This window comes from Notolepis coatsorum (genome assembly GCF_963971535.1).
Source record: "Notolepis coatsorum genome assembly, chromosome: 1".
NCBI lineage: Eukaryota > Metazoa > Chordata > Actinopteri > Aulopiformes > Paralepididae > Notolepis > Notolepis coatsorum.
This window is the reverse complement of record NC_140165.1, coordinates 123700083-123712867: the sequence shown is the minus strand read 5'-3', so window position 1 is coordinate 123712867 and position 12785 is coordinate 123700083. Positions and strand designations below refer to the sequence as shown.

The following is a 12785-nucleotide window of genomic DNA, read 5'->3' as shown; positions in this document are numbered from 1 at the left end:
GACCTCAGGTCTGTTAGCTGGTTCAGTCGTCCTGCTTGACCTCAGGGCTGTTAGCTGGTTCAGCCGTCCTGCTTGACCTCAGGGCTGTTAGCTGGTTCAGTCGTCCTGCTTGACCACAGGGCTGTTAGCTGGTTCAGCCGTCCTGCTTGACCTCAGGGCTGTTAGCTGGTTCAGTCCTCCTGCTTGACCTCAGGGCTGTTAGCTGGTTCAGTCGTCCTGCTTGACCACAGGGCTGTTAGCTGGTTCAGCCGTCCTGCTTGACCTCAGGGCTGTTAGCTGGTTCAGTCGTCCTGCTTGACCTCAGGGCTGTTAGCTGGTTCAGCCGTCCTGCTTGACCGTCCTGTATTCACTGTCTTTCTAACTGTATTCACTGTATTTCTAACTGTATTCACTGTCTTTCTAACTATTCACTGTATTTCTAACTGTATTCACTGTCTTTCTAACTGTATTCACTGTATTTCTAACTGTATTTACTGTCTTTCTAACTGTATTCACTGTATTCCTAACTGTATTCACTGTATTTCTAACTGTATTCACTGTATTCCTAACTGTATTCACTGTATTTCTAACTATTCACTGTATTTCTAACTGTATTCATTGTATTTCTAACTGCATTCACTGTATTTCTAACTATTCACTGTATTCCTAACTATTCACTGTCTTTCTAACTGTATTCACTGTCTTTCTAACTGTATTCACTGTATTTCTAACTGTATTCACTGTCTTTCTAACTGTATTCACTGTATTCCTAACTGTATTCACTGTATTCCTAACTGTATTCACTGTATTCCTAACTATTCACTGTATTTCTAACTGTATTCATTGTATTTCTAACTGTATTCACTGTATTTCTAACTATTCACTGTATTCCTAACTGTATTCACTGTATTTCTAACTGTATTCACTGTATTTCTAACTGTATTCACTGTATTCCTAACTGTATTCACTGTATTCCTAACTATTCACTGTATTTCTAACTGTATTCACTGTATTTCTAACTGTATTCACTGTATTTCTAACTGTATTCACTGTATTTCTAACTGTATTCACTGTATTTCTAACTGTATTCACTATTTCTAACTGTATTCACTATTTCTAACTGTATTCACTGTATTTCTAACTGTATTCACTGTCTCTAACTGTATTCACTGTATTTCTAACTGTATTCACTGTATTCCTAACTGTATTCACTGTATTTCTAACTGTATTCACTGTATTTCTAACTGTATTCACTGTATTCCTAACTATTCACTGTATTCCTAACTGTATTTCAGATTCGGATTACTTTATTCGCCATTTCATACAGGTACAAAATGGAACGTCTTTTGACATTACAGTGCATACTTTTTTCACAATTAAGAACAATACAACAGTAAATAAATAATTTTAAGTAAAGTGCAAGACAGGACAGAACAGTGAGACAACAATAAATTAAACAGTGCAGCACAGTTCAAGTCCAGAGGTCCAGCACTAGCAGCTCCCCATAGAGGGGGGGAGGGGGGGGGAGCAGGGGGACACCTGACTCGTTTACCAGGCGAGCTGCTGAGGGGAAGAAGCTGAGTCTATGGCGGGACTTTAGTTTCTTGGGCAGCCGTAGCCGCCTGCCGTGGGGGAGCATGGTGAAGAGGTCGTGACCCGGGTGGGCGGGGTCTGCCATGATCTTCCTCGCCCTCCTCAAGGCCCTGGTGGAGTGTAGGGACTCGAGGGAGGGAAGGGGGCAGCCTGTATTCCTAACTGTATTCACTGTATTTCTAACTGTATTCACTGTATTCCTAACTATTCACTATTTCTAATTATTCACTGTATTCCTAACTGTATTCACTGTATTTCTAATTATTCACTGTATTCCTAACTGTATTCACTGTATTTATAATTATTCACTGTATTCCTAACTGTATTTCTAATTATTCACTGTATTCCTAACTGTATTCACTGTATTTCTAATTATTCACTGTATTCCTAACTGTATTCACTGTATTCCTCACTGTATTCCTAACTGTACCTAACTGTATTCACTGTATTCCTAACTGTATTCACTGTATTCACTGTATTCCTAACTGTATTCACTGTATTCCTCACTGTATTCCTAACTGTACCTAACTGTATTCACGTATTTCTAACTGTATTCACTGTATTCCTAACTGTATTCACTGTATTTCTAACTGTATTCACTGTAGGAGCCACTTGTTTTCATCATCGTGCATTTCTGTTGGCTCATGTAGGTTCTCGGCTAACATGAAGTATGCTTGTTTATGATATCAAACACTAGTTAATGTTCCCGTCTGTGGAGCAGATCTGGGTCAGGGCGGGTCACCTTGGACCCAGACGGCCACAGGACACGGCAGACTGATGGGCCTGCAGAGTGAGCCCTCGGTGGCCTGGCCTCCATGTCGCCTGGCAGTGCAGCATTATTCCCTGTGGAAGACAGGGATTTCTATGGCAGGCTGCTTTAAAAAGGGTGAACGAGGCTACAGATTGTGGTCTTTCTTGGGAAAGGCTTTTGGGCACAGTTTGGGTGTCCAGTGGATTCCTGGTCATCCTCAAAGTCGGATACTATAAGACCGGCGTCATACAGGCTGTTGGCGTTGGGTGACTTCATAGCTGTGGTTGATTATTTCATGTTTAGTTGCAGTGAAAGTGCAAACTTGGTGCCCCCGACACTGTTGGCCAGCAGAGGGTGCTACAGAACACTATTTAGATCCCAACGCACCGCATTGACTCTTGAGGAATGATTCAGAATGAGAATAATGAACACAAGTCCTGTGTGTTCATGCATGCATCCCACAAACCCGTGTTCTGTTGTCGACGCCCCCTTTTTAACACGGAGCTCCTGCTCAAACTGCTGCCGCCCTAAATCTGTCACTTAACCCTTTCACTGCCACACGACAGAAGGTTAACCCTTTACTATCACACAACCGACGGCGATGCTCCATCATTAGCGTCATTATAAAGGGCTAACCCTTCTGTATTGTCAACAGTGAAAGGGTTAACCGGCTGTCGTGTGGCAGTGAATGGGTTAACGCGGCCACACGGGCCTGAGGGTCCATCGCCTGGGTAACGGCCGGTACAAATGCCCCCATCACATAGGGCTGGACGATGTGACCAAACATTTTATCACGATAAAAATGTTCATATCACTCGATATCGATAATTATCTCGATATACATGAATTAATTATTTCTGTCTAGTTTAGAGGCTATTTTTTGCTGCTGAAGAAACCAGAAGGTTACTTGTGGTTCAGAATATTACATGTGGTTACAAACTACTAGGCCTACTTGCCAAACCACAAATCTGAGGTAGAACACGAACTGTATAACAATACAACTTTTATAACTGGCATTAACTAGATCAGTGATTGAACATTTAACGGCCATTTAACATTGAAAACCCCGTTGAGTGCCAGCATCCACTTCAATGATGGCGTTAAAAACGCATAATCTATGTTTAAAATTTTGGCTATGTGTCTAATCTTCCCGTCGCTTATCAATGACTTGTTTGCAGTCAACATTGTCGAAACGGATCGTTTTTTTAATCGGTTCATATCCTTTTTATAGAATTTCGAAAAGCTATCGTTCTCTAGAAGATTTCCGGAAAATAGAAAGATTCCCCCATAAACGGCATTTATTGGAATATTCTCGAATACACTAGACACGTTGTCATTTGTCGGCCTATTTATGAATCGTTTTCAAATAAACGCTAGATTATCGATAGTATATGTGTACTTATGCACGCTATAGAACCACACTACAGAAGGTTAACCATTTCACTACCACACTACAGAAGGTTAACCTTTCACTACCACACGACAAAGGGTTAACCCTTTCACTACCGCACTACAGAAGGTTAACCTTTCACTACCACACGACAAAGGGTTAACCCTTTCACTACCACACTACAGAAGGTTAACCTTTCACTACCACACTGCACAAGGTTAACCATTTGTCGTGTGACAGTGAAAGGGTTAACCTTCTGTAGTGAAAGGGTTAACCCTTTGTCGTGTGACAGTGAAAGGGTTAACCTTCTGTAGTGAAAGGGTTAACCCTTTGTCGTGTGACAGTGAAAGGGTTAACCTTCTGTCGTGTGGTAGTGAAAGGGTTCTTAACCTAACCATAACTATTATACCTTTGGAGGTTGAGCTCCCAGTCTGTGGAGCGCTCTCCCCGACCATGTGAGGAGCCACAGACGGTGCTTCAGAACGTGCAGATTCCAAACTGTGAAAGCGCTCCTTTACCTCGTGGGGACCGGACAGTTTAGTTTAGTAGGGAATAGAGGTGTAACAACAATGCATCGATCCTAAGGTCGCATCGAATCGAATGGTCAAGAGATTTCACGATGCCTTGAATCGTTGCCTGAAGAATCGCAATTGAATCGTTGTATATCAAATATTTACACCCCTAGTAGGAACCCAAGGACACGCACCACTGTCCCCCGAGTGCTGACGCTGTGTGTGTTGCAGGAAGGAGCTGGTGCAGAGTGGAGTGCTGACCCCAGAGAGGGACCTGTACCTGGGCCAGCTGGCCCTGACCAAGTTCCCCAAGAGCCCAGAGACCTGGATCCACCGGTGAGCACACACACACACACACACACACATACACACACACACACACACACACACACACCAGGGCCCTCATTTATCAAAAATTCTTAGAAAGTGTTCTATTTTCATACGTAAGCACAGAATTTAGAATGTGTGCACGCACAAAAAAAACTGGATTTATCACATGTGCGTACACGGGTCCTACGCACACCTGTCTTGATAAATATCACTTTGATCCTACGCTTGAGCTCGTGCATGGTTTTAAGTATTTGCATACCAGAACCGCCCCGATTATCCATATATGGTCATGAAACACCCCCATGGGATGTGAAATAATGGACTGACCCGAGGGAAGCGTGTTATGGAGAAATACGAGACAGGCTGACAGACATGTACACGTACGGTGATGTCGGATATGATATCTATTAAAGACCATATTAACTAATAAAGCCCGTGCTGGAATATGACTGCCTTTTTCCGTTTTGTTCGATTAATACCCAGGGATTAAAGTTCTCCTCAATTGTATTCCAAATCGCGACGGATTTTCCGTAAATTTTTTACCTGCTGCATATGATTTCTAGAGGCATACAATCTATTTTGATGTCAGTATTGGGTAGCCTATATAAACAATAATACTAGAGCATATACAAGAACAATGAATCTCACTGCCATGTATGATGTAGCCTATACGCCATGTGTAGCCTGCCTATGTGATCAATATAAACATGAACTTGAATCCCATCATTATTTACATAGTCTGTCCACTATGTTTATTACTTTGTTAATTCCCCCCCCTATCTATGTAAAGCGACCTTGCATGGGTCTCTTGAAAGGCGCTATATAAAATGAAGCTTTATTATTATTATTATTATTATTATTATTATTATTATTATTATTATTATTATTATTATTATTATTATCATTATTATCACGTCTGTGCGTGGAGCTCACAAAAAAAAAGACTATCTTTTACTGTTAGTCTCAGTGAAGTTTCAACGGAGCGAGGTAATCTATTCTAACCAACAAATTGAAGTAGAAAGCATTTTGTATTTGGAAACATGACACAAAATAATAGTATGTCGCTTTTTATTTGAAACAATATTTAATCGCGTTTGGAGGTGGGTGTTCTGTAACCCCTTTCGTGACTGTGATGCACCGAGTGAATCCACAGTCACTTGCTCCTCAATAGGAAACCAACCTAGATTTACCCTGAAGGACTGGTTCTAACCGAACCGTTCGTTATACAAGAATTACAGAGAAATGTCAAAGGTACTCACAGTTGCACGAGGGTTTCGGACAGAGATACGGGATGGTTTGAAAGCTTGGCGTTGCTAATAAACATTTTAAATATTTTTTATAAACTGGTCAACACGGCATTATTTCCGGCGTTGGCTGCCTGGTGTGATCACAGCGCATGCGCATCATGCACACAACGCCGGAAATAATGCAGTGTTGACCAGTTTATGAAAATTATTTAAAATGTTTATTAGCAACGCAGAGCTTTCAAACCATCCCGTATCTCTGTCCGAAACCCTCGTGCAACTGTGAGTACCTTTGAAACGTCGTTCGGTCAGAACCAGTCATTCAGGGTAAATCTATTGAGGAGCAAGTGACTGTGGATTCACTCGGTGCATCACAGTCACGAAAGGGGCTAGGTGGTTGACGGTGGTTGAGAAGTGAGAGAGAGAACCCTTGTAAGTTCTCTCTATTTATACACTGTGGAGCGCAGTTCTGGAAGGTTCTGCTATGACATCACTGCGGCATCCTCAAACCTCAAGACCGTTCCAGAACGTTCTAGCCTGTTCTAACCGGTTCTACTATATGACATCATACTGAAGCTTAACTTGAATTACACTATGACACGGCGGCAGTTACACTAGGTGTTCTGCGTCTGCCCCCCGTGCCAAACAAGCAAGCCAACCTCTTGTTCGCGCATGAGCCCGTTATAATTACACTACTGTCGCTATTTCACAATGAACTATAATGAATTACGGTTCATACAGAACAGCACCAGTGTCGGGAGTAATGCACGAAAGCTTATTTCCGCGTTGAAACTAATGCATGAACTGAGGAGCGCATATGCCGTAGTAACGATATTCTACCACTGGGCGTCAGCTACGCATGCTCCGAGCTGTGCGTAGACATAAGCACAAAGTCAAGTTCACGTTCAAATTGATAAATCCCACACTTTGCTTAGAAATGGTCGTACGCACGGGTTAAGCACATATCTGTGCGTACGCAACGTTGATAAATGAGGGCCCAGGTCTCAGCTAAATTAACTTTTCAATGTCAAAAGTAAAGTCTGCACCCTTATTTCACACTCTACAACAGTGCATTAAATGTATTGATTACTTTTTACATTGTCACCGCACAAGGTAACAAGTAGGGGTGGGGGGAAATATCACTTTGCGTGGTGATACTGTATCGATACAGGGACGCCAAGTATCAATATTTAAGTATTTATAAAAAAAAATCATTTTTTTTTTATAAGGAAGTTGCATTGTTCATTTCAATACCTGTAATAGTACAGTAGTCCACACACATGCACACGTGTGCATTCAGTTAAGTTGGAATATGACTGTAATACAAACGGTTCAGTTTGTCAGGTACATGCAACACAGATTACAGTGTTTACATCCGTCTGCTTGAGAAAATACCATGTTCTGCAATAAAAATTATTGAAGTGAGATGAACAGACTGAACTTTATTTTATTAGATAAACATGTTGACAAAGTTGTACTTTTCAGTTGAAAAAAAGGTAATATATCGCAATATTAATATCGCAATACTCTTTAGTATCGCAATAGTGTTGTATCGTGAGGCCTCTGGTGATTCCCACGAGACAAACGGATAGAAAAGCGTTTGGCTTGTACTGATGCATGTTCTGGTGCACAATGTATTCATGCCACGGCCATGTTTGATTGCAAATTACTCTGAATATATTGCATCACAGAGCAGCTATTGCACATTAATTGCAATAAACTGTATTGCACATGCTTGTCCACCACCACCAGTGGCGTCGTTAGCCCTGGGCTTCCGGGGCTTTAGCCCCGGATGTTTTTCTCCTAGCCCTGGATCTTAAAAAAAATAAAAATGTGTTTACATTTTATTAAAAAAAAATTTTTTAGATGGCAGCATCCCCATTGTCTGTGCTGAATGTTTGTTAGTGTTTGGTATTTTCTTTTTGGTTTTTAGTACTTTTAAACATCCATTTTTAAGTAGTCGTTTTCATTTGATCCTATAATTTTTTCATTCACCGATTTGTGGACTTTTTTTGAGTGTCCTGAAAGGTGCATTATAAATAAAATGCATTATTATTATCATCCAGGAGGGAAAAGACACTTTGGATAGTAGGGACTGCATCTCTGCCTGTCCTGGCCAGGAAACTAGGGGTGCACCGATATATCGGTCAGGTATCGGTATCGGCCGCTAAGTGCCTTGTTGACTGCCATCGGCCTGTCGGCCTATAAGCTCAAATTTGTCGATGGCAGTGGCCGATAAATATCCGTCAATTTGTGTCGCGTCAATCTGGTCCACACGTTCAAACTTTGAAAAATGTTTCAGTCAAGCGACCTGCACAACGCCGCCCCCACACACACACGCTACTGCATCAAAGTTACTTATGATTAACAAAGGCATTCGTTTTGTGGCATTAACGTTATATAGTTACATGTTCAATAACATCAGCATATTATTTACCCGACCATAGCAAGCATTACTCATTCATATCTCTCACTTCCTTCCTTTGCTCAGAGCCCGTACTGAATTGTACCTATTCTGCAATCTGTTAATAAAGTTTTCTTTTTTTTGGATCAAATCTTTTTTATTTTCATTTTTCAAACAAGAAACGACACAACTCGCAACACAATAATAACAATAATAATACATAAAAGACATCTAAGAACATAAACTAACACAACAATGATTAGACAATAAATTAGACGGATTATACATTTACATGCATAACCAGTCAAAATAAGTTGAGACAAAGTAAAAGGGAAATAAAATATTTACTATAAAACGGGCTTACCGCGCCCCCTCCACCTCCAGGCCCGTCAACCGCAAGCCACAACCCCGGAGGACCCACAGCCCGGCCCCCCCCGCGAGCCAAAGCACCACGCCTCTTTAGTGCCTCGACCCGCAGAGACCCCGAACCATGGCCCCCCCCAGTCCGAGCCCACGACCACCAGACCCAGATCAGAAGGGGGTCAGAAAATATACATAGGATCACAAGGAATGAAAAATAATAAATAAAACAAACACAAACGACACCAAAACCACCAACATACATGAATATTTGCTCGTTCTCTCCCCCCCCCCCCCCCCCCACCCCACCCTCTCTCTCCCCAGGACCCCAACGTGAGACAGTCATATAATACCTTATTCAGTACTCAATTTCCAGAGTCATTTGCGTTCTTTTAGTTTTTCGACCACAGCCAACCAGACCGCGATATTGGCTTCATTAACACCTATGACACGTGCAGTGGAAATCTCCAAATAAATAACATCAAGATATTTGAGAATCCATACCTTCGGACATAATTTATCTGGTTGTATCCAGCGTGAGGCAATCAACTTTTTGGCAGCCGTCGGGCCAGCCAAAATGATTCTCTTTACATGTACAGAGGCCGGCAATTGAGTATCATTTAACAATAAAACAGAAGGCAAGGCCGTTATGGTTAGAGAGAAAATCTCTGATAACTGAGTGGTAACATTTTCCCAAAAGATCTCAACAGGAGGGCACTCCCAGTACATATGCATATATGTTCCAATGGCACCATTTGGACACAAGGTACATCGAGAGTCAGGTCTGAGACCCATTAGGTTCAATCGCCTGGGGGTAAAATAAGTCCTATGAACAACATTTTTATAAATCTGTTGGTGATCTGGGTTGCGTGATGATAGCCTAATATTTTCCCAGACTGCATCCCAATCAAAATCTATATCCAACTCAGGGATATCCTTTCTCCAAATCGTATCTAAGGGTAGGTCTTTATATGAGGACATAAGTAAGTGCCGATAAAAGTCAGAGACGAAGCCTCTCGATGTCTCTCTGTCATAAAATAATTTGTGAAACCGGTGTCGCTCTAGTGGAGCGTCCCATGGAACTCCATGAGCCTTCAGAGCTGCCCTCATTTGTAAATAAAAGAAAAAGGAGTTTCCGGGGAGATCAAATCCGTTGGATAGGTCCTGAAAAGACTGGATACCAGAGTCATTGAAGATATCCCCCAATGTATGGATGCCTTTCCCCTCCCATCTACGATATCTAATGGGTCGTTGTCCAATAAGGAGCAAATTGTTATTGAATAGTGGGGAATGCGTGTGCCATTTATGGCGGTTAGTGCGTGCTTTCTGGGTGTCACGCCAAATCTGGATCACATGTGTGATCAGAGGGCGAAATTGTAATTTGCATTGCTTAATTGAAATGTTGGTATACACGATATCTTGAAGTCTATGTGGGGACACCATCTTCTCCAATGGTCGCCAGGACACGGCTGCTTGAGCGTCAAACCAAGTGATGAGAGGTCTCAAAGAGTAAGCGTGAAAATAATACTTGAAGTCTGGAAATGCTAAACCCCCGTCTAGTTTACTCCTCTGTGCAGTGGATCTCTTTAAGCGTGGGCGTTAGTTATTCCAGACGAATTTATATGCAGCAGAGTGCAGTTTTTGCCAGTAACCAACAGGGGGAGATAACGGTAGCATGGAGCTGATCAAATTAATTCTGGGTAAAACATTCATCTTAATTATTGAGGCGCGGGCCTGTAATGAGTTCTTTAATTTGGACCACCTGTCAAAATCCTTCGTAATCCTGTCACCCAAGCTGGAGTAGTTATACGTTACTGTCTGGTTAATAGTTGGGAATATTTCAATCCCAAGGCATTTAAAGTGCTCTACCATGAGTATGTTTGCTGGAAGGATGGTTGCCTTCGCAGTCTCGTTGAGTGGAAGGAAGGCTGATTTTGGCCAGTTGATCTTAAATCCAGATAGACTGCCAAAGTCATCTATTACTTGGAGAAGATAGGGCAGAGAGACGGCTGGGTTCTGCATAAATAGGAGTACATCATCCGCGTATAAGCTGATATGGTGATGTGTGCCCTTAATTGACACATGGGATATAACCCGGGATTGTCTTATGTACTGAGCTAGAGGCAGGCATTAAAGCGTTCCGTCTTGGGACGGATATCCGTCCATTTGATTTGGAGATTCCGTCATTTGATTCGGAGTCGTGACGGATTTTAACCTGAGCCAATCAGAGGCGTCAAATATCCTTTTTTCCCCCTACCGCGGCCGCACCATGCAGTCATTTGCGAGCAATCGGCAAATTCTCAGGCAAATGCAACCAACCAGAATGCGAGATTGTTCTGAGTTTACAGCCCTTTCACCCGCCTCCGCTGTGCTCAGCACCAATGGGAAGCGGCCATTTTCGTTTGAGTTTCTGAAACGCCGCCATTGCTCTCTATCGTCTAGCTGTACTCGCGAGTAAACTTGACTCATCAACAACATGCGGCAACTTTTAAGAGACCGTAAGTTTCATTTGACTTATTCTAGTCTAAAGAAACATATATATTACTATTGCTATTGATAAATCTATGTAACGTGAATGCCACAAAACGAATGACTTTGTTAATCAGAACGTTATATTTACGCGACAAGCAGTGTGTTGTCGTTGTTGTTGTTGTTTCGTGTGTGTGCTTGCGCCGCTCGCTTTCTGATAAATGTATGAATGTTGATAAATATAGGTAACGTTAATGCCACAAAACGAATGACTTTGTTAATCAGAACGTTATTTGCGTTATCAATTGTTTTTAAGCTCAATAAACGTCTTTCTCCCATTTGTCCGGGAGATCTCTGGGTAACAGTACTGTATATTTGCATATCATATATGTCACAAATGTAACATTACTATATGTAGTATGTCATGTATGTCACTATGAATTGAAAATGGGGGACCCTGATGTAAACAAGACGGTCTGCATCCCCTTAACAATTGTGTGTATTGAGCTGTACTGTATTGTACCCATTCTGCAATCTGTTAAATATTGATTGATTGTTATTAACAGATTGCAGAATTGGTACAGTACAGCTCAATACACACAATTGTTAAGGGGCTGCAGACCACAGAAAGGCGTTTGTCTTGTTTACATCAGGGTCCCCCATTTTCAATTCATAGTGACATTTATGACATACACAACATACATGACATCATGACATTTATGACATAGGGACATACATGCCTTACAGGTATATAGTAATAGTACTGTTACATTTGTCACATATGCGATATGCAAATATACAGTACTGTTACCCAGAGATCCTAACAGTAAATATATACATATGATGAGGAGGAGACTGTACATTAGGAGGGGGTGAGTGGGTGGTAAAAAAATATATACAAACGGTGGGGAGGAGACTGTCCATTGTTGTTGTGGCATAATTGCGAAACGTGTTTAGTCCCTTGTTTGTATGATAACAAGCCGTTTAGTTCATGGTTCAAAGTAATGGGAAAAGGGTGCTAGCTCGCCATCAATCCATCTTGCTAGCCACAAGACTTGCATTCACGCTCTCCAGCACACAGCCTCCCTGCCTGGCACAACAACAGTAGGGTCTATAGTCACAGTCGGGACAGTAGGCTCTACAAGTAGGCTCCCTTAAAACGCTAACGCTATTAAAAAAAAATACAGTGGAGGTTAAAATAAGAATATGACTTGGCCAGAAAAAAAGTTCAGTCAGGAGAATTTTTTTTGCTTTAATCCCTGGCTAGAGGTTCGAGTGATAAAGCAAAGAGTCCTGGGCTAAGAGGACAACCCTGTCTAGAAGAGCGTGAAACAGCGAAGAGTGGCGAGCAAAGCTTCCCTGTCAAGATCATGGCAGAGGGACCTGTGTAGAGAACTTTGATCATGTGAATAAAACCCTCACCCAATCCCATCCTTCCAAGTACTGCCCATAAATATGACCACTCCAATCTGTCAAAGGTTTTCATCGCGTCTAAGGACATGACAGCCGTAGGGGTTGCAACATCTTTACTGGCATCAATCACGTGCAGTAATCGTCTGATATTATCCGTGACCAGTCGGCCTCTTATAAAGCCAGTCTGATCGGGGTTAACCAGAAATGTCATATGCTTTTGAAGTCGGATGGCTAGCACCTTAGCATATAGCTTGAGATCGGCTCCGAGGCGACTTAAGGGTCTATAGCTGCCACATTCGGTGGGGTCCTTATCTTTCTTAAGTAGAACAGATATAAGTGC

General features: G+C 42.0%; 1 protein-coding gene across 1 annotated transcript in view; it reads left to right on the top strand.

Moving 5' to 3' along the window:
• Positions 1-12785, top strand: part of ptar1 (protein prenyltransferase alpha subunit repeat containing 1) — a 70241-nt gene that overhangs the window by 21134 nt on the left and 36322 nt on the right. Inside the window, exon 4 of the mRNA XM_084314024.1 lies at positions 4457-4561. Coding sequence (XP_084170150.1) covers positions 4457-4561 — 105 coding nt within the window. The remainder of the gene's footprint in view (positions 1-4456; positions 4562-12785) is intronic.